The 27,834-nt window shown below is 45.5% G+C and overlaps 4 protein-coding genes across 4 annotated transcripts in view; all 4 read left to right on the top strand.

The window, feature by feature from the left end:
* PKHD1 (PKHD1 ciliary IPT domain containing fibrocystin/polyductin) overlaps window positions 1-27,834 on the top strand; it is a 281,842-nt gene that overhangs the window by 226,251 nt on the left and 27,757 nt on the right. The window lies entirely within an intron of this gene.
* Window positions 3,787-4,774, top strand: LOC103821027 (taste receptor type 2 member 9-like). The gene has a single exon (XM_009095823.4). The coding sequence runs from the start codon at window positions 3,815-3,817 to the stop codon at window positions 4,772-4,774; it is 960 nt and encodes a 319-aa protein (XP_009094071.3). The 5' UTR covers window positions 3,787-3,814.
* LOC103821043 (taste receptor type 2 member 9-like) lies at window positions 21,329-23,014 on the top strand. The gene is given in 2 exon segments (XM_050972713.1): window positions 21,329-22,574; window positions 22,576-23,014. Coding segments are annotated over 2 exon segments (954 nt in total). The 5' UTR covers window positions 21,329-21,998; the 3' UTR covers window positions 22,954-23,014.
* Window positions 23,278-26,010, top strand: LOC127059416 (taste receptor type 2 member 7-like). The gene has a single exon (XM_050972712.1). The coding sequence runs from the start codon at window positions 25,051-25,053 to the stop codon at window positions 26,008-26,010; it is 960 nt and encodes a 319-aa protein (XP_050828669.1). The 5' UTR covers window positions 23,278-25,050.

The following is a 27,834-nucleotide window of genomic DNA, read 5'->3' as shown; positions in this document are numbered from 1 at the left end:
CAAAGTCAATTAGCCCTGATGGTAGGAATGATGCCAAAGCCCCTGTGTGGTGAAGGGATTAATGTGGGCATGAGAGTCTGCTGGTGGGGTGATGGATCATCAGGCTGAGACCCTTTACCTCTGCCTGAGCCCAGTGGAAGAGGGAGTGATGCTAATTAAGTGTTCAGCCCCTGCCCAAGACTCACAGACTTTGCAATCACAGCCCTGAGTATCCCCAATCTCCATAGCAGCTGGCTGCCCACCACCATTTACCATGGCAGCAAGAAGGTATTTTGACTGCAGCCTCACCTGCATTTCTCCCAAAAGCATCGATTTGCCATTTCAAATCCTCCCTGGCAGAGGATGACAATATGACCCCACTGTGCACACAGGACAACTGGATTGCTTTGCTCTCCTCCCCAAAGCAGGGAGCACCTCTTTGTAAACATTTGTTCTTTTGACTGTGTCAGATTGTACCCTGGTGAAATTCTGTTCATAGGCCTACCTGGAGGTGAACTTGAGCTGAATGAATTACCCATTGCTATACCTTATTTTCTTCTTTTTTCCTAAATATTTTTAGAGCTAATCCAGTGAGTGTATTTGTTAGTGGCAATTCCAAAGTTGTATTTCTACAATAAAATGCCTTAGTTGTGATTCTGTGACTCTGAAAGAGTTCTTCTTGAACATGACAAAACTTACATGTTGAATTTACCATATTCAGAAATTAAACTGAGCTGCACCCCAGTCCTTTCATCTCTGAGGACCAGCAAGGGCTTTTTTTTTCTGCCACATTTCTATACTCTTTATGGAACAGGAAAATATGCAAGACTGGGACATAAACAGGCTAAAAACAATGGAATAACAATACTGCCAACCTGCCACAAATGTTTTGGCATTCACAGAATGAATTGGGTCCAATGAATAGGTTTATCTCAATTTTGGTTTGCCTTTCCTTCTGCTGTGGCCCTGTGCTGTGGCATATATTATGGGCTGTATCACTGCCTGGCAGTGGCTGATAGCTCTGTGTGAACACACTGAACCCTGTCCCTCCCCAGAGGTGGTCACTGAGCCACAAAGAACAAGGCAGGATCGGCCCCGGGGAGCTCAGGGGGTGCACAGCCCCCTCCCCACTCCAGCCCTGCGTGTCCTCTGTGCCCACTGCCTGCAAGGACAGGATTGCCTGCTCTGTGGGACTGCTCTCCTGGCCTGCTCTGACCTGGAGATGACATTGGCTTTTCCCACTGCACTCTGGCTCAGGGAAACACCCAGCCTACAGGCTTTGCTCTTGACTGTGGAAACAGCTTGAGGAGTCAGGAGTGGAGGAGACAACTTGTTAAGAGCTGACTGCAGCCCCTTTTTGACTTGCCCCTGTGCTGCTGTGAGGGAGGAGGTGGAGGAGCTGGGGATGAAGGAGAGAAGTTGAGCCTCAGATGAAAGGGGTGTGGAGGCAGTGGCATTAGTTTTCTATTCCTTTACCATTATTCTGCTCAATTTTCTCTATTTAAATAAATTAAATTCATTTCCCTCATGTCAACTGCATTTGGTGCACAACAGTAACTGGGGAGTGATCTCTCTGCCATTATTTCAAACGCTGAGAATTTCCACCCTGTTTTCACTCCTGCCCTTCCTATGGGTGAGAGAGAAGGAACAGCTCAGTGGAGTTCTGGCTTCTCCCTGAGTTCAACCCATCACAGCAGGTGAAACAAGAAATAGTGCCAGCATATACAAACTTAATCTGAACTGGTCATTTTCTACCAGCAGCTCAAGTCCAGATGCAGGTTGTAAGCAGCTCTTCTGGACACACCTCCCCTGTGAAAGGCCTTGAAAGGACAGGAACAGCCACACATCCATTCTTCCTCTGCTGCTGTTCATGGACTTTATCCTTTTATCTGACAATCCTCACCACTTTCACAGGAAAGCCCTGGGAGATCCACCTTACTCCTTACATGCAGTGAAACATCCACCCCTCACAACCTCATGTGCCACAAGTGCAGCAGGCAAAACCCGCACCTTGCAGATGGTACCACACAGAACACCACAGCCCCAGTAAAACACGCTGCAGATCTTTCACCAACATGATATATGAAAAATGCTTCCCTTAGGATTTTTTCTTCCTGAGTTTCTTAGAGGCCTCAGGAACAAACTGTTAAAAATTCTTATCTGCTGCTGTGGAATGCAACAGGGGGAATCTGTGATTGGTCTCATCTGGTTGTTTCTAATTAATAGCCAATCACAGTCCATGTGTCCAGACTGTCTCAGTCAGAGACAAGCCTTTGTTATTCATTCCTTTTTATTCTTAGCTAAGCCTTCTGATGAAATCCTTTCTTCTCTTCTTTTCGTATAGTTTTAACATAATATATATCATAAAACAATAAACCAAGCCTTCTGAACATGGAGTCAACTTTCTCGTCTCTCCCCTCATCCTGGTACCCCTGTGAACAATGTCACACAGATCCCTTCTTCCATCCCCATGAAACCCCTGCTGTGACAGCCAGCACACAATCCCTGTCCTGTGCACCAGCCCCACTCAGCTGGCACTGGAGGGGACAGCGTGCCTACCAGCACAGCCACCCAGCACAGCCCAAGGGGACAGATGCAGGATGTGCCCAGCCTGGAGAAGCTGACACAGGAGAGATGTCAGAAGTCAATGGGAATGGCTGCCCAGTGCTGGCACAGTATGGAAAACTGATCTGGGTCACATTCCAAGTCTTCATGGTGGCCAATCAATGCAATTAGGAGCATGTGATATGAATATTCATGTCACAAATTGCTGGGTCTTATATCCCACAGAAAACATGCCTATCATCCTTTGGAAGAGAGAAAATGCTGGTGGTTCATTTCCTGCAGCCAGAGAGCTCTTGCTTGGGGTTTCATTTTTCCTGCTTCCACCACAGCATCAGATGAGATCTACTTGGTTACTGTGGTCCTGATGTGCAAGGCCAAATGTGACAGGTCCTGGACTAACCCAAAGGGCATGGGCAGTCCATGCCCTAGAGAGCTTAATACAACTTGCCTGGGAAAAACCCTCACAGCTTTCAGGGTGTAAATTCATTTGGAAGCTTTAGGGCACTGCAGTGTGGGGGAAACTCAGCATGGGGCCATCTTTGAAAGCCTTCCCTTTCCCAAGCTGATGAGATTGGAACCCTGGCACAGGGACTTGTCCTGATTTTTACCCATTCCCTCCTTATGCCTCAAATTAAACTTGTGTAAAAATCCAGCTTTACTTGCTGTGTCTCCCATCACCTGCCCCACTATGGTGCTCTTCACTTACACTTAAGTTATTGCCATTGGAAAAACAAGCATGGATTTCAATGCCTTTGTAGCATCAAAATAAACTCCACTTCTCCAGCATCTGGGCTGAACATTGCCACACCCAGACTCTCAGACTGAAAAGGACACTGCATCCCCTGACCTGCTGAGCACAGCCAGGGCTCGGCATGATCACCATAGGCAAAAAAGGGACAGAGGAACCCAGATCCTGAAGCCTGACACTGATCAAACAGGGATCAGTATCAAAATCAAAATACTCCCTACCAAAGGAAAAAACATCTCCGCTGCTTGTGACACCCAGCACAGCCCCCCTGAACCAACATTCAAATAGTCAAGAGAGACACTGGCCCCGGGTAAGGGGATACCCAGCACATTTACATCCCTGCACCTGCCCTGCTGCCCAGGGCAGCAGCACAAAAATCCCCAGCAGCATCATCAGCAGCAGCAGCTCTATAAAGCTCCTCTTGCCATCCCTGACACTCCACCAACAGCAACCACTGACCTGCCTCAGGCTCTGCTGTCAAAGCACCCTTGGCCAGCAAAGCTCTGCTCCCCAGCTTGCACCATGGAAGCTTGTCACCTTCCACAGCAATCCAATGTCACTTCCTATGGAGCCACAACTGTGGCCATCATCACCCTGGAGGTGTTTGCAGGCATGTGGATAAATGCTTTCATTGTTTGTGTGCTTTGCATTGCCTGGGTGAAAAAGAAAACCCTGAACTCCAATGAGAAGATCTTGCTGCTGCTGGGATGCTCCAGGTTTTGGTATTTGTGCCTCTCATGGATATATGTCTTTGTCTCAAATATTTTTCCCTATTTCCTTCTGGTTCATCCCATATTTCAACTACTTCAAGGTTCTTACTGCTTTTTTAATTGTTCCAACTTGTGGGTTTCTGCCTGTCTTTGCGTTTTTTATTGTATAAAAATTGCCAATTTCAGGAACAGGTTCTTTGTCTACCTGAAAGTAAAAATTGACAGGATGGTGCCATGGCTTCTGTTGGGGATAGTGATTTTCTCCCTGATTTTTGGAATTCTTGCCTACGAAAGTATTGATAAAGCTGTCTGTAAAAGCCTCAATTTCACCTGCCAAGAAAGATTTTGGAAAGCAACTATTGGGATAGAGGAACATTTTTTCCCTCTTTATTTTATCACAGGTTTTTTATCTACCACTTCATTCATGGCAGTCATCTTTGCTGCTCTTTTCCTTCTCTTTTCTCTCTGGAGACACAAGTGCAAGATGCAGACAAACTCCATGAACAGCCTCAACATGGATGCCCACATCAGAGCCATGAAATCTATTTTCTCCTTCTTAGTGATGTACAGCATCAACTTTATCTTTTTGATCTTGACTCTAATTTATTCAATGGAGTACCGAAATCATTTTATTGTAATATATCTTGCTAACTTAATTCAACATGCTTATCCAGGTGTTCATTCCCTTATTCTGATTTTCAGCAATCCCAAGCTGGAAAAGACACTGCTTAGGATTGTCTCCTGTGTGAAGTGCAAGCTTTGCATGAGGTAGAAACTGTAACAAATGCTGGAGCTCATGCAAAATATCTTTAGAGAAAACAAGTTTAATTAATTTTCATTGCAATTCTCCAGGCAGTATAGATTGTAGAGAAGTTCAGCGAAGATGTTAAGATTATACATTTCAAACTCTTTAAACTAATATTAGCAGGTGGTAATTGAATTTCTATTTGCAATTAATAAAACTGCTCTTGGAATTAAATTATTGTCAGTAGGAAAGTCATTTAGACCTTGTACAGTCACTGAATATAAAAGGACAACAGTCATGCTTCAAACCTGCCTCAAACATTTAGATTTTCTCTGATTGAATTGACTTAATGAAACAACAGCTTTATCTCAATTTTGGTTTACGTTTCCTTCTGCTGTGGCCCTGTGCTATGGCATATATTACTGGCTGTATCACTGCCTGGCAGTGGGTAGCAGTGTGATGTCATAGCTTGTCTCAGGTATCCTGTCCTTTCCCAGGTGTCAATCATTTCCCCCTCTCCTTGCCCTGACCCCTGCTGGGTGCTATCTGTCAATCCTGGCATTCCAGTGGAGCATTGAGTTGATTGGCAGAGTTCAAAAGATGCCCTGCATTCCTGGGGGTCCATTGGCCCACCCAGGTGTCCCTTGCACCTGAGACATGCCTACCCTGTACCTGATTTGGGTTCCTTACCCTCCCCTCCCTCTCTCCCAGGGGTTAAAAGACCCAGCAACCACGCGATTCAATGATTTTGTTAGTTGTTGTTATAGGATTCAGAAGCCTGCCATCTGAATAAACTCTGGATTGAAACTCTGGCAGAATTCTTCCTTCCCTTCACCTTAAAGCATCAGCACAGAAGGTAAACCAGGGCTTGTGCATGTCAGATCTTGTCTCCAGTCCCAGCTGCAGCATCCAGCTTAGCCAACGTGTCTCTGAGGTGAAGCCACCGCAGTGCCGCCTTTCGGCTGAGCAGCAAAGGCTATACAAGCCCGGGCAAGTCCCATCCAGACATATACTGGAATTTATTTCAATAGCAGTGGCTGATGGTTCTGTGTGAACATGCTGACCCCTGTCACTCCCCAGAGGTGATCACTGAGCCACAAAGAGCGAGGCAGGAAAGGCGCCGGGGAGCTCAGGAGGTGCACAGCCCCCTCCCCACTCCAGCTCTGCGTGTCCTCTGTGCCCACTGCCTGCAAGGACAGGATTGCCTGCTCTGACCTGGAGATGAGATTGGCTCTGCCCACTGCACTCTGGCTCAGGGAAGCCCCAGGAAGGTGGGTTTTGTGCAAGGTGCAGTGTGGAATGATGCCACAGCTTCATCTTGCCATGACACACAGGCAGATGTATGGGGTGCCTGGGCCAGGAGCTGCAGCTGGGGGCCTGTGGGCTCTCAGTCAGGTGAGGTCAAGGCTGTCCCATGCTGGGAAAAGACATTTTTAGGCACTCCAATGGACCCAGCACTGGACATTGCTCATCAGTGACCATTGTGGTTCCTCTGGGAAAACAGAAGTCCTGAAAGACTGCAGGCCATGGGAGGGAGCCATTCTGGAGCAGGAGAAGACTGAAGGAGACAACTTTTTATGAACTGACTATAGTCCCCATTCCCTGTCCTCCTCTACTCCTGAGGAGAGGCAGTGGTAGAGAATATCTGAACAAGTTAAATTGAGCCTGAGATTATTGGGGGGGAACGACAAAATGTTCTAGATTTGCGCATGTTCTACATCATCCTACTTTGGGTTCAAGAGGCAATAAATTGAACTGATTTTCCCTTTGTCAAGTCTGTTTTGTCTTTGAAAATAATTGGTGAGTGATTCCCCTGTCTTTACTTTGACTCATGAGAAGTTCCATCTTTTCTGCCACCCATGTCCTACTCCAGAGTGAGACTCAAAACGTGACTGAGTGGGGCTCTGAGAGCTGCCCAAGGACAACTCACCGTGACAGGGCCTGAAAATGTGAAATAGTTCTGGTGTGGAGGAACACATGCAGTGCAGACAGCTCAGGGAGCAGATGCAATGGGAGGGAGCTGCAGGCTGTGGGGCAGTGCTGGGAGTCCCAAGCATGGTGCCAAGCCTTGCACAACAAAGGGCAAAGGGACCTGTGGCACCAGCCAGCTGACTGGACACTTAAGACACTCCAGTCATCATGTGCATAGACAGAAAGGACACAAAATCCCAGGGATCCAGTTGGTTGGGTTACCTCCTCAAAGGCTCCCAGCTTGAGCTGCTCTTGTGTCACTGTGCCATGATTAAAGTGCTTTAAAGATCCAGAGGCCTGAGATTCTACTATGGGAAACCCAGTGCCAAGCTGGGGAGGAAACCTGGTCTGGCTCTGAGTGTGGTCTGTGGAGGAAGTGGAGTGGGGCAGCTGCCCATGGTGAAGGGGCTTTGGTCCCTGCAGAGACAGCCTCTGGTGCTGGGGTGTGGCTGTCAGAGGCCTCCTGGGTAGTGAGACAGGAAAGTTTCCTTCACACCAGCATGAACAGAGCAGAACCTGAACTGGTCATTTATTTTACCAGCACATGCCCAGAGGGTCCTTTTACCTCACGCCCAGTGCCAGGTGTGCATTTCTCATTTCACCTTCAAAGTTTCCTTCCTGCTTCTGATATGAGAGATACAACCATTTAGGCCAGAGCAACCTCTCAGCCACTGCAGTATCACTTTTTCCAAAGACCACACATGCTAGCAGGCTGCCTCACCAAAATACCCATCTCCCCTAAACTGCAACTGCCCAGAAACAAGCACACAAATAATTAATACGACTTTATAACATGCCAATCCACCTTCTGGGGCTAGGAAACATTTGGAGTTGAATTTATATTTCCATAACATGTTCATGAGACCTGCCCCAAGGAGATTTCATTTTATTTTCCAGGACTGTATCCTGAAACAATTGCGGCCATCTGCGCATTCAAGTGCAGTCATGGATGGAATATATCCCAGCAGTGAGGGCCGAGGAATATTGTGACAAACAGTCCTGAAGAACAGGGCCAATGAAGGGAGGGAATAGGTTGCTCCATGTGCTGGAGAAAGAATTCCCCTGCAGCCTGTGAAGAGGACCATGCTGAGGCAGCTGTGCCCTGCAGCCCATGGAGGTCTATAGTGGAAAGGAGAGGCACCTGCAGCACCAGGAGAATCCCACAGCACAATAGGTGGGGTGGGTGTATCCTGAGGGATGGCAGCCCATGCAGAGACAATACTGGAATCAGCTCATGCTGAAGGACTGCAGCCCAATGGAGAGACCATTGCTAGAGCAGGAAAAGAGTGTGAGGAAAGAGTGAAGGAGACAACTTCTTATGAACTGACTGCTACCCCCATTCCCCATCCCTCTGCACTCATGTAAGGGAAAGATGTAGAGAACCTGGGAAAGAGGCATCAATCTGATGCAAGGAAGAAGGGGAAGGCAGAGGCAGCAGGTTCTAATTTAATCTCTGTTTTTATCCCTCATCTTTCTGATTTGTTTCTTATTTCCAATAGTCAATAAATACCTTGATTTTGTTCTTCTCAAGACTCTTCTGTCCATGACAGTAACAGCTGAATGGTCTCCCTCTCTTTATCTCAATCCATGAGGTTTTCCATCTTATTTTCCACCCCAGCCCCACCTGTAGGTGAGAGTGAAGGGGCAGTTGAGTGGGAATGTGACAGCTGCACAAGGCCAACCCATCACATCAGGTGAAACATTAACTAGCTCCGACAAGAAGACAGCAAATACCTTGTGAACTGATCATTTCTGCCACCAGCTCAGCTCAAGAGGCAAATCAAAATCTGGACACATCTCCCCTGTGAAAGGCCGTGAAAAGGCAGGAACAGCCACACGTCCCCTCTTTCACTGCTGCTGCTCCTGAACTTCATCCTCTAACCTAAAAACCACAAAAAAGGCTAGAAGATCCATCTCATTTCCTACATGCAGTGAAACATCCATCCCTCACAAACTCACATGCCACAAGACTCAGCAGGCAAAACCAGGACCTTGCAGATGTTACCCCACAAAACACCACAGCCCCAATAAAACATGCTGGGATCCTTTCTTCCAATTCTGTAAAACCCCTGAGAATGTGACAGGCAGCACACAATCCCTGTCCTGTGCACCAGCCCCACTCAGCTGGCACTGGAGGGGACAGGGTGTCCATCAGCACAGCCACCCAGCACAGCCCACGGGGACAGATGCAGGATGTGCCCAGCCTGGAGAAGCTGACACAGGAGAGATGTCAGAAGTCAATGGGAATGGCTGCCCAGGGCTGGCACGGTATGGAAAACTGATCTGGGTCACATTCCAAGTCTTCATGGTGGCCAATCAATGCAATTAGGAGCATGTGATATGAATATTCATGTCACATCCTGCTGGCTCCTATATCCCACAGCAAACATGCCTATCATCACTTGGAAGAAGGAAAATGCTGGTGGTTCATTTCCTGCAGCCAGAGAGCTCTTGCTTGGGGTTTCATTTTTTCTGCTTCCACCACAGCATCAGATGAGATCTCCTTGGTTACTGTGGTCCTGGTTACTGGACCCTAGGAGACAATAACCTGTCTCCTTGGTTACTGTGGTCCTGATGTGCAAGGCCAAATGTGACAGGTCCTGGACTAACCCAAAGGGCATGGGCATGGCATGCAGCTCTACAGAGATTAACACACCTTGCCTGGGAAAACCCTCACAGCTTTCAGGGTGTAAAATTCATTTGGAAGCTTTAGGGCACTGCAGTGTGGGGGAAACTCAGCATGGGGCCATCTTTGAAAGACTTCCCTTTCCCAAGCAGATGAGACTGGAACCCTGGCACAGGGACTTGCCCTGATTTTTGCCTGTTTCGGGCTCTTGGTCTAAAATAAACTTGTAAAATGTACCAGCTTTGTTTTCTTGGCTCTCGTCACCTGCCCGATTATGGGCCTCTTCACTTACGCCTAAGGCAATGCCACTGGAAAGACAAGCATGCATTTCAATGCCTGTAAACCATCACTCCACTTCTCCAGCATCTGGGCTGAATGTTGCAGCAACAGACTCTCAGACTGAAAAGGACACTGAGTCTCCTGACCTGCTGAGCACAGCCAGGGCTCAGCATGATCATCATAGGCAAAAAAGGGACAGAAGAACCCAGATCCTGAAGCCTGACACTGATCAAACAGGGATCAGTATCAAAATCAAAATACTCCCTACCAAAGGAAAAAACATCTCCGCTGTTTGTGTCACCCAGCACAGCCCCCCTGAACCAACATTCAAATAGTCAAGAGAGACACTGGCCCCGGGTAAGGGGATACCCAGCACATTTACATCCCTGCACCTGCCCTGCTGCCCAGAGTGGCTGCACCAAAATCCCCCCAGCAGCATCAGCAGCAGCAGCTCTATAAAGCTCCTCTTGCCATCCCTGACTCTCCACCAACAGCAGCCACTGACCTGCCTCAGGCTCTGCTGTCAAAGCACCCTTGGCCAGCACAGCTCTGCTCCCCAGCTTGCACCATGGAAGCTCCTTTCTCTCCACAGCAATCCAATGTCACTTCCTATGGAGCCACAACTGTGGCCATCATCACCCTGGAGGTGTTTGCAGGCATGTGGATAAATGCTTTCATTGTTTGTGTGCTTTGCATTGCCTGGGTGAAAAAGAAAACCCTGACCTCTAATGAGAAGATTTTGCTGCTGCTGGGATGCTCCAGGTTTTGGTATTTGTGCTTCACATGGATATACCGCTTCCTTTCAAAAATTTATCCCAATTTCCTTCATGTTCAAACCATGCATCAACTAGTTAGATCATTTACAACCTTTTTTAATTATTCCAACTTGTGGGTCACAGCCTGTCTTTGTGGCTTCTACTGCATAAAAATTGCCACTTTCAGGAACAGCTTCTTCATCTACCTGAAAGTAAAAATTGACAGAATGGTGCCCTGGCTCTTGTTGGGGTCAGAGATTTTGGCCTTGGTTATTGGCACCGTTATCGGTGTCCTCAATGAAACTCTCCAGAGGAACAACATCACTTCAACCTACCAAGGAAATTTTTGGGAAGTAACTATCAGAAAGGATAAACATCTTCTCTCTTCTTTTTTACTCTCTGGCTTTGTATTTGCTACTTCATTCATGGTAGTCATCTTTGCTGCTGTTTTCCTTCTCTTTTCTCTCTGGAGACATAAGCGCACAATGCAGACAAACTCCATGAAGGATCTCAGCATGGATGCCCACATCAGAGCCATGAAATCTGTCCTCTCCTTCTTAGTGATGTACAGCATCAACTTTGTATGTTTGGTCTTGACAATAATTTATGCCACGAAGAAAGAAAATATCATGGCACTCCTTATATACATATATCTGTGTGCTTTTCCAGGTGTTCATTCCCTTATTCTTATTTTCAGCAATCCCAAGCTGGAAAAGGCACTTCTGAAGATTCTCTCCTGTGTGAAATGTAAGTTTTTCATGAAGGGAGAACAGTAATAGAACCTGGAGTCCATGCAAAATGTTGATAATTCACTGAAGAAAACAAGTAATTTCTTCTGCAGCACTCCAGGCAATGTAGATGATACTGATGTTCACTCTTGAACATCCAAGTGAAGAAAACTTCATTTGTATATTTTGAGCTAAATTATTGTGAATTAAATACATTATTTCTGTATTTAGATTTAACTACATATTTGAGATGTATTTTTTTAACAAAGTCAATTAGCCCTGACTGTAGGAACGATGCCTAAGCCCATCTGTGGTGAAGGGATTAATGTGGGCATGAGAGTCTGCTGGTGGGGTGATGGATCATCAGGCTGAGCCCCTTTACCTCTGCCTGAGCCCAGTGGAAGAGGGAGTGATGCTAATTAAGTGTTCAGCCCCTGCCCAAGACTCACAGACTTTGCAATCACAGCCCTGAGTATCCCCCATCTCCATAGCAGCTGGCTGCCCACCACCATTTACCATGGCAGCAAGAAGGTATTTTGACTGCAGCCTCACCTGCATTTCTCCCAAAAACATCGATTTGCCATTTAAAATCCTCTCTGGCAGAGGATAAGAATATGACTCCGCTGTGCACACAGGACAACTGGATTGCTTTGCTCTCCTCCCCAAAGCAGGGAACACCTCTTTGTAAAGATTTGCTCTTCCAACTGTGTCAGATTGTACCCTGGTGAAATTCTGTTCATAGGCCTACCTGGAGGTGAAGTTGAGATAATCAATTACCCATTGCTATGCCTTAATTTTTTCTTTTCTCCTAGATATTTTTAGAGCTAATCCAGTGAGTGTATTTGTTAGTGGCAATTCCAAAGTTGTATTTCTACAATAAAATGCCTTAGTTGCGATTCTGAGACTCTGAAAGAGCTTTTATTCAACATGACAGGATTTAGATTTTGAATTTGCCATAATCAGAAATTAAACTGAGCTGAACCCTGCTTATTTCATCTCTGAGGACCAGCAATGGCTTTATTTTCTGCTACTTTTCTATAGGCTTGATGGAACAGAGAAATATGCAAGACTAGAACGCAAACGGGCTGCAAAAAATGGAATAACAATACTGCCAACCTGCCACAGATGTTTTGGTATTCACAGAATGAATTAGCTCCAATGAATAGGTTTATCTCAATTTTGGTTTACCTTTCCTTCTGATGTGGCCCCATGCTGTGGCATATATCATGGGCTGTATCACTGCCTGGCAGTGGCTGATAGCTCTGTGTGAACACACTGAGCCCTCTCACTCCCCAGAGGTGGTCACTGAGCCACAAAGAACGAGGCAGGAACGGCCCCAGGGAGCTCAGGGGGTGCAGAAACCCCTCCCCACTCCAGCCCTGAGTGTCCTCTGTGCCCACTTCCTGCAAGGACAGGATTGCCTGCTCTGCGGGACTGCTCTCCTGGCCTGCTCTGACCTGGAGATGAGATTGGCTCTGCCCACTGCACTCTGGCTCAGGGAAGCCCCAGGAAAGTGGGTTTTGTGCAAGGTGCAGTGTGGAATGATGCCACAGCTTCATCTTGCCATGACACACAGGCAGATGTATGGGGTGCCTGGGCCAGGAGCTGCAGCTGGGGGCCTGTGGGCTCTTAGTCAGGTGAAGTCAAGGCAGTCCCGTGCTGGGAAAAGCCATTGTTAGGCACTCCAATGGACCCAGCACTGGACACTGCTCATCAGCGACCATTGTGGCTCCTCTGGGAAAACAGAAGTCCTGAAAGACTGCAGGCCATGGGAGGGAGCCATTCTGGAGCAGGAGAAGACTGAAGGAGACAACTTTTTATGAACTGACTATAGTCCCCACTCCCTGTCCTCCTCTGCTCCTGAGGAGAGGCAGTGGTAGAGAATCTCTGAACGAGTTAAATTGAGCCTGAGATTATTGGGGGGGAACGACAAAATGTTCTAGTTTTGTGCATGTTCTACATCATCCTACTTTGTGTTCAAGAGGCAATAAATTGAACTGATTTTCCCTTTGTCAAATCTGTTTTCTGGGAAAATAATTGGTGAGTGATTCCCCTGTCTTTACTTTGACTCATGAGAAGTTCCATCTTTTCTGCCACCCATGTCCTACTCCAGAGTGAGACTCAAAACGTGACTGAGTGGGGCTCTGAGAGCTGCCCAAGGACAACTCACCGTGACAGGGCCTGCAAACGTGAAATGGTTCTGGTGTGGAGGAACACATGCAGTGCAGACAGCTCAGGGAGCAGATGCAATGGGAGGGAGCTGCAGGCTGTGGGGCAGTGCTGGGAGTCCCAAGCATGGTGCCAAGCCTTGCGCAACAAAGGGCAAAGGGACCTGTGGCACCAGCCAGCTGACTGGACACTTAAGACACTCCAGTCATCATGTGCATAGACAGAAAGGACACAAAATCCCAGGGATCCAGTTGGTTGGGTTACCTCCTCAAAGGCTCCCAGCTTGAGCTGCTCTTGTGTCACTGTGCCATGATTAAAGTGCTTTAAAGATCCAGAGGCCTGAGATTCTACTATGGGAAACCCAGTGCCAAGCTGGGGAGGAAACCTGGTCTGGCTCTGAGTGTGGTCTGTGGAGGAAGTGGAGTGGGGCAGCTGCCCATGGTGAAGGGGCTTTGGTCCCTGCAGAGACAGCCTCTGGTGCTGGGGTGTGGCTGTCAGAGGCCTCCTGGGTAGTGAGACAGGAAAGTTTCCTTCACACCAGCATGAACAGAGCAGAACCTGAACTGGTCATTTATTTTACCAGCACATGCCCAGAGGGTCCTTTTACCTCACACCCAGTGCCAGGTGTGCATTTCTCATTTCACCTTCAAAGTTTCCTTCCTGCTTCTGATATGAGAGATACAACCATTTAGGCCAGAGCAACCTCTCAGCCACTGCAGTATCACTTTTTCCAAAGACCACACATGCTAGCAGGCTGCCTCACCAAAATACCCATCTCCCCTAAACTGCAACTGCCCAGAAACAAGCACACAAATAATTAATACGACTTTATAACATGCCAATCCACCTTCTGGGGCTAGGAAACATTTGGAGTTGAATTTATATTTCCATAACAAGTTCATCACACCTGCCCTGAGGAGATTTCATTTTATTTTCCAGGACTGTATCCTGAAACAATTGAGGCCATCTGCACATTGAAGTCCAGTTATGGATGGAATAGATTTTCTCAGAAGAAACTGGGCAACTAATACCCTAAGCAGGTAGCTAACCAAGACCAATCCTCTTGGGTTTGGTCTAATTAAGAAGTATTCTGGAGAGGGAAGATGTTCAGCCTAAACCAAGCTCAGATGGATGCAATGCAGTCTGTGTGTGATGTCTCCCAGATCCTAATACAGCTGTGCGTCCCTTTATATGCATAAAATCATCAGTCTCATGCATTTTTAGATGCACAAAGACAACCAAAAAATCCACATAAGGTTGTAGATACAATGTCATGGAGAATCCTTTCCATTCTTGAGTGATGTCAAATGGCATGTATTTGAACAAAAAGCAGACTCCTGTCTTCTGAACACCTGATCCATATTTTCTTGATCTGAAAACCTAGCACTCAATATTCTGATTTATATGCACTTTTAAGTTTTTTAAGGTACCATATTCCTCACACTGAGCTGATTCCAAACCATAGTCACGGTGGGATCCTGCTATTGTAATATTTTATCCTAGTTCTGACCAGGACAGTGTTAATTTTTGCCAGGGATAATTTTTTTATCATCTGCAGGTAGATGATACAGATGTTCAGGAGAAGGTTCAGTTCAGATGATGCAGTAGTCAGGAAAGGGCAGGGCTAGCACTCAGGGGTTATTCTATGCTACCCCATTGACAGGGGGCAAAGGAATGATTCCTCTGTCAGGAAGACAGAGCCTGTCTCAACATCACAACACACTCCACCGCAGAAAAAACATCTCCGCTCTTGGTGGCACCCAGCACAGCCCCCCTGAAACAACATTCAAATAGTCAAGAGTGACACTGGCCCCAGGTAAGGGGATACCCAGCACATTTACATCCCTGCACCTGCCCTGCTGCCCAGAGCAGCAGCACAAAAATCCCCTCGAGCAACAGCAGCAGCTCTATAAAGCTCCTCTTGCCATCCCTGACACTCCACCAACAGTAGTCACTCACCTGCCTCAGGCTCTGCTGCCACAGCCCCCTTGGCCAGCACAGCTCTGCTCCTCAGCTTGCACCATGGAAGCTTGTCACCCTCCACAGCAATTCAATGTCACTTCATACAGGGCCACAACTGTGGCCATCATCACTAGCTTGGTTTGAAAAGACAGGTGTCTGCCAAGGAAATCAGGAGCCTCCTTTGTAATAGAAAATATAAACCCCCTCAGGAGCCTCCTTTGTAATAGAAAATATAAACCCCCTCCCTCTGACTTCTTATAATTTAGAAATTAAGGGGCTCTCAGGAAAAGATAGAGGAATAGGAATAACAGTTCTTTACTAGGAAAATTATAAATACAAATTGAATGGTACAAAAAAAACCTACTCACAGAGTCAGAATATGACCTGACACCTTGTGGGTCAGGGTGGTGGCAGCAACCTGATTGAATGGTGGCTGCAGCCCTCCTGCAGTGACAGGTGTGGTTCTGTTGGAGCAGTGATCCTGTAGAAGGGTGGCATTTTCCTCTGAGGGTGCAGTGGTGATGTAGATGGGCCTGGGCTTCCTCTGGGAATCCAATGGGAAAGACTGGCTGTGGTGCTCCAAATCTCAGATTATATCCAGGTAGGAATACTTGGCTCCTCCCCCTGGGTGGAACATCTCCCAGTGGGATGATGTAATTTTATCAGCCATGCAGTGACACTCAAGGGCCCATTAACAGAAGATATCTCCTCTGAGGGAAGATTAGTCTTGGCAGAGATAGAGAAAACTGTCCCACCTGGTTTTAACAGGTGGCCCAATTAACAGAAGAAAACTGCCCCACCTCTAACAGATGGCAATAGAATACACACCCCCAGCTACATCTCCCAACCTAAAACAATCACCCTCTGGGCATTTCCTGGCATGTAGATAAATGCTTTCCTTGTTTCTGTGCTTTGCATTGCCTGGGTCAAAAAGAAAACCCTGAACTCTAATGAGAAGATCTTGCTGCTACTGGGATGCTGCAGATTTTTGTATTTATGCATCTCATGGGTATATTCTTTTCTTTTAATAATACATCCCTATCACTTTTGTGTTCCTCTCCTACTTATATCTCTTGCAGGTTTTCAAAGTTTTTTTGATTGTTCAAACATATAGTTTTCATCCTGTCTTTACATAATTTTTATTGTATAAAAATTGCCAATTTTAGGAACAGCTTCTTCATCTACCTGGAAGTAAAAATTGACAAGATAGTACCATGGCTCATGTTGAAGCTGTACTTTTGGCCTTTATTTTCAGCATTTTTGTCTATGGCATCTCTAATGCAACACAGTGTAACAATCACAATGGCAGCAGTCAAGGATATTATCTGAAACACATTATCAGAGTGGATGAACACTTACTGGCTATTTTTTTGGCATTTCACTATAAGACACAAGTCAATTTATCTCTAATGGAAGTCTCTAAGTAGATGATACAGATGTTTTGTCTGTACCGCTGAAGTTAAGAATAAACATTTCAAAATCTTTGAAGCAAATGAGTATGAATTAGACTATAAATAGCAGTTCATTTAGGTAATTAATTTTGGTTATTTTTTCGAGTTCAATTCTTGTCAATAACAAATCCATTTAGATCTGGTACATGGGCTGGATGTAAACAGGCAATAAGAGTACTGCAAACCTTCCTCTAGTGCTTTGGCACTTGCTGATTGAAAAATGACTGTACTCAGCATCAGGTTTATTTGTGTTTGGGTTTATATTTCTTTCTGCTGTGTCTCTGTTTTTTTGCAATATTATCACTTGTAACACTGGGGGTGGTGGGTGCTATTGAAATAAATTCCAGTATATGTCTGGATGGGACTTGCCCGGGCTTGTCTAGCCTTTGCTGCTCGGCCGAAAGGCGTCACTGCGGTGGCTTCACCTCAGAGACACCTTGGCTAAGCTGGATGCTGCAGCTGGCACTGGAGACAAGATCCGACATGCACAAGCCCCGGTTTACCTTCTGTGCTGATGCTTTAAGGTGAGGTGAAGGAAGGATTCTGCCAGAGTTTCGATCCAGAGTTTATTCAGATGGCAGACTTCTGAATCCCATAACAACAACTAACAAAATCATTGAACCGTGGGGTTGCTGGGTCTTTTAACCCCTGGGAGAGAGGGAGGGGAGGGTAAGGAACCCAAATCAGGTACAGGGTGGGCATGTCTCAGGTGCAAGGGACACCTGGGTGGGCCAATGGACCCCCAGGAATGCAGGGCATCTTTTGAACTCTGCCAATCAACTCAATGCTCCACTGAAATGCCAGGATTGACAGACAGCACCCAGCAGGGGTCAGGGCAAGGAGAGGGGGAAATGATTGACACCTGGGAAAGGACAGGATACCTGAGACAAGCTATGACATCACACTGCTATGGGGTGCAACTTGAAAGACTGCAGCCTATGGCGACCCCACGTCAGAACTGCCTGATCCTGAAGGACTGCAGCCCATGGATGGGATTCAAGCTTCTGCATGGAAGAAAGTGAGGAGAAAAGAATGGAAAATTTTTAATGGACTGACTGCAACCCTCATTCCCCATCTCCCCATGCCACTGTAGCAGAGGAGGTGGACAAACCAGAAATGAAAGATTGAATTTTGATTTGTGAAGATGAAGAGGGGAAGGCAAAGGGTTCTAGTTTTGTGTTTGTTGTTCATTATGCTACTCTATTATCAATAGCCAATAAACTATATTCATTTTTCTTAACTCAACTCTGCTTTTTCTATGACAGTAACACCTTCTATTCTCCCCCTGGCCTATTGCAGAAGAATAAAGGAGCAGCTGGGTGGGGACATGACACCCACCCAAGCTCAACAAATTCCAGCACGAACAAAACAGAATCTCCTTTGTTCATTTCTTTCACTAGCATGGGCACAGATAGATAGCTTATCCTATGCCTGATGCCAGTGGTGCATTTTCTACCCATTCTTGGCAGGGTTTGTTTGGCCTCCTGTTCAGCCAGGAGGAAAGTATCTGCCAGGGGTGGAGACCAAATATCCACCCCTGGCAGATCCAAGGTCCCCTGGACACAGCATTCCCCTAAGCAGAGACATAAAAGGGTCTGGAGGCACTGCTAAAAACAAGGCAGTACTCCAACACTCTTGGAAGTCACAGAGACATGAAAGAAGCGATGAGCACCTGTTCCCTTTTGCTGGGCCTGGAATGGGAGTTACACCCTGTCCAACCCATGTGTCCAGAGAAAACACAACATCAACATCTCCCCTTCAGCCTGTCAAAGCAACTACAGCCCCATTACAAAATGAGCGTTTGAGATTGCTTCAAAAATCACTGGCAGGGGTATCAGTAAAAAACAGATTTAACAATTAGCAAGAGCATGATGAAGTTTCTTGGCAAGATTCACTCTACTACTTACTAGATAGTTAAGGCACACCAAGGGTAAAAAAACAGGGAAAAAAAATCCCATGAATCAAAACAGGAATGAACCAAGAACTATCTCTGTGTGTATTTGTGTGTGTGTTTCGATGTGTGCAATAAAATGATAGAGAGGGCAAGGATAAAAAGAAATACGGCCTCAAAGATTAACAACACTCAAAAGTATTTAACTTTCTTCTTAAATATAACAATTTAGCAAAGGAATAACACTTAACAGCATTTAACTTAGCTTTTAGCTTATATTAAACTTATTTACAGGCCTAACTTACATAAATATCTAAGATACTTAAACATCTGAGAGAGCAGCATTTCTCCCATATTTGTCAAAGCACATTCACATGTGTATGCACACAGACAGAAAGAGTCAGTGCAAGGCACCTGTGAAAAATTCCCCCTCAAAGGCAGTAAAATATTTGCTTTAGATGTCTTCACATCTCATCACCAGGCCAAGGGTTGAGCCTCGAGGAGTGGGGGATAGGCCCAGGATCAGTTGTTGTTTGGGATTCTCTGAGTACAGCAAACTTGGGAGTTCCCGGCTATGTGAGGCCCTACTGGTCATGGCATGCTAGGAGGGCTCAAAGGGTCTCATTCTGGACCCTCATTTTTGTTTATAGAGCTGCAAGAAAGTGGGCTTTAGTCATAACAATGTTTCATCCTGGCTGCAATTCAGTTCGACACTCTTTCTTTGAAAGTGTGAGAACCAGGATGTCATGCCATTCAGGCAAAAAAAGTGATTTCTTAGGCTGTTCATAAAAAAGCCCAGGATCTCATTGGGCAGCAGCACTTCCTGGGAGCAGGCAGTAGTTCTGATAAGCTCGAGAGGAGCTGGGCCCAGGTGCTGCTCATCAAGGCCGAGGCCTAATGAGCATTTCTCACATCACAGCCTGAAAAGGGGAGGGGGAAACACCACCTCAACCCTACTACCAAAAAAAGAGAGAGGCCCCACCAGAGGCTACCAAAGAGACACGACACACTACTGCTTCCCCCATTTAGTTCCATTTCTCTTTTGAGCAGAGGTTGTGCAGTTCTAAAGAAAACATGGCAGGTTTCTCTCAAGCCCTTCCTTTTGGAGTTCCCAGTCTTCACCTCTCTGGTCTAAGGGGGATTCCTCTTACTGGACTTTCCTGTGGCAGTTCCTGCTGTCCACCTGTACAGCACAATCCAGCACAGACAGAGCTGTACTCACAGGTGCCCATCTGCCGGGTCAGGGGCTGTGTCTCAGTCTGGTCAAAACCCTGATGCCACCAACACTTGAGAAACACCACAGTGTGTCCAGCGTGGTGCAGCCCCAACCTCCCTCACAGGGAGCCCCTGGGCCCCAGCACTGCCTGGATCCAGACACGGACATTCCAAGTGTAAATCTTGCCCAAGAGAAGACAAACCCTTTCCTCTTCCTGCAGGGCTCTGATTTCGTAGGCACTCAGGGTTTATGGAGTTCTCTCCACAAGACCACCAAATATGAGGAAAAATCCTTTTTCTTTAATACAGCAGCTTTGTCCCATCAGTGCAATGCTGTTCTGGCTGAGAGCATGGAGCAAAGCCAGAGGTTTGACATAGATGCACTGTTGCACCATGTCAGGTTTATATATGTATATATATATATTTTTTTTTTTTGTGACTTTAAAATAGTGCCAAAATTAGGTGAAAACAAGAAGGGAGGATGCTCTGAATTATTTTACTTGTAAAATATCTGCATTTCCCACCTGCTTGTACTGAGCTGGGACTGTTAAGAAGAGATAAAGCAGGAAGGGTGCAGGAGATCAGCATGCAGGTTCTTGAGGTTAGGATTTCCTGACTTCATTATCTGGATGGAGATCTCAGCCAGATTCACTGATACCGGTTCAATCTGCCACTCCTCAGCATCTGGGTTATCACCAGGGCAATTGGGAATATCTGCTGGGGCAGAGCTGCACTGCTTGGCCAGCAGTAGCACAGCCATAACTCAATTGAAAATGGTACATAAGCAGCCTGGAGATCTGGAAAAAGCAGGCTTTATCTAAGGAAAGTCATACAGGGATTCCACAACAAAAAAAATCTTCTTTCCCAGGGTGTCACCTGGGATAGGGGCAATGGGAAATTTCCCTCTGTGGGAACTGTTTCTCAGAGCATTCCTCTCCAGTTGTTAAGGACATAAACATTGTGCATTAGAGTTGATACACAGCTGTAATGGAATGGGCCAGAACTTAGGCAGCCATTCACCTAACTAGCTAGCTAACTAAGGCTAATCATCTGGGATTCCCCATGTCATAAAGGGAGAAAGAGATTCTGGAGAGGAAAGCAGCTCTGCCTGAAAAAGCACAGATGGTACCAATTTATTATCTGTGTGACGGGACTCAGATCCTAATACAGCTGTGTGTCCAACCAGATGCACAAAAACAGGAGTCTTGGGCCGTTTGAGATGCACAAGGGCATCCAAAATATGCACATGGGTGAGAGATACAAAGTGTTGGACAACCCTTCCCCTTCTCAAAATGTACTGGAGGGGGTGGATTTGAACCAGCAGAAAACACCTGTGTGTGAAGCATCTGATTAATATATTCAAGCTTGAAAATCCAGCATTGGACACTCTGATTTTATAGCATTATTTTTCTAAGGTGAAATATTCCCCACAAAGAGTTGAAGCCAGGTCCCAACCATGGTATTGTGTTGCAATTTATTTTAACTAATTAAAATTTTCATTTAATATCCCTGTACTAGATCAGTCCCAGCACAGAAATTTAATATTCACATTCCTGTTGTAATAGAAATAACTTCCATACACCTCAAAAACATATGGGAAGAAGGAAGGAAAGATAAGAAAAGAAATTCCCCATCCTCTACTATGTTTTTCTTCTATCAGCAAAAACAGAGAGGAAACAAACATCAATGCATAAGGCAGACAACAGGAATATCAGGAAATTAAAATTCCTTTAAGGCAATGCTCTGCCCACCATCAATATCAAAAAATGACAAAATAAAGAATAGTTTTCAATGAACACATCCAAAACTGACTTCTTTATTGAAGGTTTCCAAGGGACAGAAAAAACAAGATCCTGAAGCCTGACACTGATCAAACAGGGATCAGTATCAAAATCAAAACACTCTCCACCACAGGAAAAATATCTCCGCTGTTTGTGTCACCCAGCACAGCCCCCTTAACCAACATTCAAATAGTCAAGAGTGACACTGGCCCCAGGTAAGGGGATACCCAGCACATTTACATCCCTGCACCTGCCCTGCTGCCCAGAGCAGCAGCACCAAATCCCCTCCAGCAACAGCAGCAGCAGCTCTATAAAGCTCTTCTTGCCATCCCTGACACTCCACCAACAGCAGCCACAGACCTGCCTCAGGCTCTGCTGCCACAGCACCCTTGGCCAGCACAGCTCTGCTCCTCAGCTCACACCATGGAAGCTTGTCACCCTCCATAGCAATCCAATGTCACTTCTTATGGAGCCATAACTGTGGCCTTCGTCACCCTGGAGGCATTTCCTGGCCTGTGGATAAATGCCTTCCTCATTTGTGTTCGTTGCATTGCCTGGGTGAAAAAGAAAACCCTGAACTCTAATGAGAAGATCTTGCTCCTGCTGGGATGCTCCAGGTTTTGCTATTTGTGCTTCTCAAGGGTATATTGCTCCCTTTCAATAACTTATCCCAATTACCTTTATGTTCAACCCACATTCCAACTAATTGTATGTTTTCAAGCCTTTTTTAATTGTTCCAATTTGTGGGTCTCAGCCTCTCTTTGTGTTTTTTATTGTATAAAAATTGCCAATTTCAGGAACAGGTTCTTCATCTACCTGAAACTAAAACCAGACAGGATTGTGCCCTGCCTTTTGTTGACATCATTGCTTTCAGCCTTAGCTATCGGCATCATCGCCTATGACATCGCTGTTACACAGCTCAGTATCAACCGCAATTCCACCAGGCAAGGAAATTTTTCAAAAGTTAGAGGAAAAGTGGATGTAAAATTTTTTCCAGATATATTTTATCTATGGCTTTGGAATTATCACATCTTTCACAGCAGTCCTCTTTTCTGCCCTTCTCCTTCTCTTTTCTCTCTGGAGACACAAATGCAAGATGCAGAAAAATTCCATGAACAGCCTCAGCATGGATGCCCATATCAAAGCCATGAAATCTATTCACTCCTTTTTTATGATGTATTATATTAACTTCATATTTTTGATCCTGTCTCTAATTAATTCAACAAAGAAAGAAAATTATGTGGCATTTCTTAGTTTACTATTTCTGTATGATTTTCCAGGCGTTCATTCTCTTATTCTGATTTTCAGAAATCCTAAGCTGGAAAAGACACTGATAAGGATTCTATCCTGTGTCAAGTGCAAGGATTGCATGAGGTAGGAACTGTAATAAAAGCTGGAGCCTACGCAAAGTCTTTGTATTTCACTACAAGACACAAATCAATTTATCTCTAATGCAACTCTCTGGGCAGTGTAGATGATACAGATGCTCTCTCTTTAGCACCAAAGTTAAGAATAAATCTTTCAAATTCCTCAGTCAAATGAGTATGAATTAGATTATTGCTAACATTTCATTTTGGTATTTCTTTGAGTTCAATTCTTGTCAATGACAAATTCATTTAGGTCTGATACATGGGCTGGATGCAAACAGGCAATAAGAGTACTGCAAACCTTCCTCAAGTGCTTGGGCATTTGCTGATTGAAAAATGACTGTACTCAGCATCAGGTTTATTTGTGTTTGGGTTTATATTTCTTTCTGCTGTGTCTCTGTTTTTTGCAATATTATCACTTGTAACACTGGGGGTCGTGGCTTTGCCTTGAAGAACTGCAGTCTGAGGAGTTCCCAAATTGGACACATCTCATCCTGAAGGACTGCAGACCATGGATGGGGTCCACACTCTAGCAGGGAAGAAAGCGTGAAGAGGAAGGAGTGGAAGAGAAAACTTTTTATAGACTGACTGCAACCCCTATTCAATGTCACCCCGAACAATGTTGGGGAGGAGGTGGAGCAGCTGGGAATGAAAGAGTGAATTTTGTGCTGTGATGAAGAAGGGTGGAAGGGACAGTGCTCTACTTTCGTGCTTGTTCCTCAACATCCTAATCTATATTCAAAAAGCAATAAATTAAATTAATTTTTTGAAATTTGAGTCTGTTTTCTCCATGACAGTAATGGGTGTGTGATCTCCCTGTCCTTATCTCAACCCATGAGCTTTTCCATCTTCTATTTTCCCTCTTGACCTGTTGCTGAGTAAGAGTGAAGAAGAGGCTGGCTGGAGGGTCTGGCAGGTGTTCAAGATTAACAATCTACAGCAGGTCATGTAAATATTAAATAATTCCAACATCAACAGAACAGAATCTAATGGTTCATTTCTTTCACCAGCTGACTCAGAGGGACAATTTACTGCATGATCAGAGCCAGGTGTATATTTTTCATATTACCACCTTCAAGAAGATTTGCTCCTGTTCATGAAATGAGAGAAACCTTTTAAACCAGAGTAACATCTTAACCACACCAATATTTCCTTTTCCCAAGACCACACAGTCTCCACAGAGGACGGCCGGTACAAACTCTTGGTGAATCTCTCCCCTTCTTCAATGACACTGGAGGGGATGGCTTTGAGCTAAAAGCAGACCCTGTGTTTTAAAGAACCAATCCACACATTCCATGCATTGAATACCTGGTATTTGAGACTCTGATTTTATATTATTTTGTTTTCAAGGGGCCAGATTCCCCATGCAGAGCTGAGCCCAAAATTCAGCCATGGTGTGGTCCTGCACAGTCCCAGCACAGATAGTTCAACTACACACAGGTTGTAACAGAAATAACTTCTATTCAAAAATATATTGAAAGAAGAAGAAAGAAGCAAGCAAGCAAGCAAACAAACAAACTAGGAATAAAAACCCAACAACCCCACAGAGTGTTTTCTATTCATTCAGGAAAAGAGGAGGAAACTCACATCAAAGACTTAAGCAGAGAACAGGCAATATCAGGAAATCAAAAATTCCCTCAAGGCAATAGTCTGCCCATCATAAGTAAAAAACATAACAAAAGAAATAACATTTAAAAATGAATGCAATCAAAAATTAAATCAGACATAGTAGGTGACAAAGGAACAGAAGAACCCAGACCCTCAAGCCTGACACTGATCGAACAGGGATCACTATCAAAATCACAACACTCTCCACCACAGAAAAAATATCTCCACTGTTTGTGACACCCAGCACAGCCCCCCTGAACCAACATTCAAATAGTCAAGAGTGACACTGGCCCCGGGTAAGGGGATACCCAGCACATTTACATCCCTGCACCTGCCCTGCTGCCCAGAGCAGCGGCACCAAATCCCCACCAGCAGCACCATCAGCTCTATAAAGCTCCTCTTGCCATCCCTGACACTCCACCAACAGCAGCCACTGACCTGCATCAGGCTCTGCTGCCACAGCCCCTTGGCCAGCACAGCTCTGCTCCCAAGCTCACACCATGGAAGCTTGTCACTCTCCACAGCAATTCAATGTCACTTCATATGGAACCATAACTGTGGCCTTCATCACCCTGGAGGCATTTCCTGGCCTGTGGATAAATGCCTTCCTTGTTTGTGTGCTTTGCATTGCCTGGGTGAAAAAGAAAACCCTGAACTCTAATGAGAAGATCTTGCTGCTGGTGGGATGCTCCAGGTTTTGCTATTTGTGCTTCTCATGGGTATATAAATTTCTTTCCTTTATTTACCCCAATTACCTTTACGTTCCCACCATACTTCAACTAGCTGTATTTTTTCAAGCCTTTTTTAATCATTGCAACTTGTGGTTTTCTGCTTCTCTTTGTGGTTTTTATTGTATAAAAATTGCCAATTTCAGCAACAGGTCCTTCATCTACCTGAAAGTAAAAATTGACAGGATTGTGCCCTTGCTCTTGTTGGGATCAGGGATTTTAGCCTTGGTTATTGGCATCGTTGCCTATGACATCGCTGACAAACCGCACTGCAACAACAATTCCACTGGACGAGGAAATTTTGGGACAGCAAATATCAAAATGGATAAACATTTTTTCCCTTCTTTTTTTCTTGCTGGCTTTGAATATGCTGCTTCATTCATGGTAGTCATCTTTGCTGCTGTTTTCCTTCTCTTTTCTCTCTGGAGACACAAGCGCACAATGCAGACAAACTCCATGAAGGACCTCAGCATGGATGCCCACATCAGAGCCATGAAATCTATTTTCTCCTTCTTACTGATGTACAGCATCAACTTTGTATGTTTGGTCTTAAATATGGTTTATGTCACAAAGAAGGGAAATCATATGACATTTCTTATTGAAGTATTTCAGTACATTTTTCCGGGTCTTCACTCCCTTATTCTGATCTTCAGCAATCCCAAATTAGAAAAGGCACTGCTAAAGATTCTTCCCTTACAAAGAAGTGTAAGGTGCAAAGTTTGCATGAGTTAGGAACTGTAAGAAAATCTGGAGCCCATACAAAATGGTAATATTTCATTATAGAAAACAAGTAGTTTAATCTCTAGTGCAACTCTCCATGCATTGTAGATGATAGAAATGTTCTCATCACTGATATTAAGAATATATCAAATACTATGAACTAAATTAATGTGACTTTCATATTATATTTTCAATTATAATTTCATGTAGATAATTCTTTAATTATTGTCAGTAACAAAGTAATTGAGACCTGGTATAGAGGCTGGTTGTAAAAGGGCAAAAAAATAGTGCATGCAGGCCACCAAATGCTCTGGCATTTTCTAATTGAAACAACTGAAATTAACTGCAGAGTTTATCATCTCTTTTGGTTTACCTTTCCTTCTGCTGTGGCCCTGTGCAGTGGCATATATCATGGGCTGTATCACTGCCTGGCAGTGGCTGATAGCTCTGTGTGAACACACTGAACCCTGTCACTCCCCAGAGGTGGTCACTGAGCCACAAAGAACAAGGCAGGAACGGCCCCGGGGAGCTCAGAGGGTGCACAGCCCCCTCCCCACTCCAGCCCTGCGTGTCCTCTGTGCCCCACTGCCTGCAAGGACAGGATTGCCTGCTCTGTGGGACTGCTCTCCTGGCCTGCTCTGACCTGGAGATGAGATTGGCTTTGCCCACTGCACTCCAACTCAGTGAAACACACAGAGTTTCGTTCTGGATGAGGGAAACAGCATGAAAAGGGAGTGGAGAAGGCAACTCACTGTGGACTGACTGCACTTCCATTTTCCTTTCCCCTGTGCTGCTGTAGGGGAGGAGTGCAGGAGCTGGGGATGAAGGAGAGAAGCTGAGCCTCAGATGAAAGGGTGGCTGAGGCAATCGGTTGTAGTTTATTTCTCATCATCCTACTATACTTTTAGTAGGTAAATAAATTAAATTCATTTTCTCCACATCAGTCTGTTTTGTCTGTGACAGTAACTGGTGAGTTATTTCACTGTATATCTCAATCCACCAGGTTTCCATCCTATTTTCCACTGCATTTATGGGTGACAGTGAAGGAAGAGCTGGGTGGGCATCTGGCTGCTCCCTACGGTGAACCCACCACAGCAGGTGAAACATGCAGAACAGAGCAGAACCTGAACTGGTCACTTCTACCACCAGCTCAGGTCCAGATGCAGATTGTAAGCAGCTCTTCTGAACACATTTCCCCTGTGAAAGGCCTTGAAAGGACAGGAACAGCCACACATCCCTTCTTCCCCTGCTGCTGCTCATGAACTTCATCCTTTAACATGACAATCCCAACCACCTTCACAAAAAAGTGCTGGAAGATCCATCTCATTCCCTAAATCTAGTGCAACATCCACCCCTCACAACCTCACGTACCGCAGACTCAGCAGGAAAATCCAGCACCTCGCAGATATTACCACACAAAACACCACAGCCACAGAGAACACAGAGGAATCCCTCCTTCCATCCCCATGAAACCCCTGAGAACGTGACAGCCAGCACACAATCCCTGTCCTGTGCACCAGCCCCACTCAGCTGGCACTGGAGGGGACAGGGTGTCCATCAGCACAGCCACCCAGCACAGCCCACAGGGACAGATGCAGGATGTGCCCAGCCTGGAGAAGCTGACACAGGAGAGATGTCAGAAGTCAATGGGAATGGCTGCCCAGTGCTGGCATGGTATGGAAAACTGATCTGGGTCACAATGCAAATTTTATGACTGAGAAATGAAAGTGTTAAAAATCTTTTGCCATGGACAGTGTTGATGAGCAGAAGCAGAACTCAGGAGCAGTTGCACACCATTCCTTTTTGCAGAAACATAAAAATGGCTGGGGACAATGC

The sequence above is a fragment of the Serinus canaria genome, chromosome 3, assembly GCF_022539315.1.
Source record: "Serinus canaria isolate serCan28SL12 chromosome 3, serCan2020, whole genome shotgun sequence".
Lineage (NCBI taxonomy): Eukaryota > Metazoa > Chordata > Aves > Passeriformes > Fringillidae > Serinus > Serinus canaria.
Note: the sequence above shows the minus strand (reverse complement) of the source record. Positions and strands in the feature narration are given on the sequence as shown.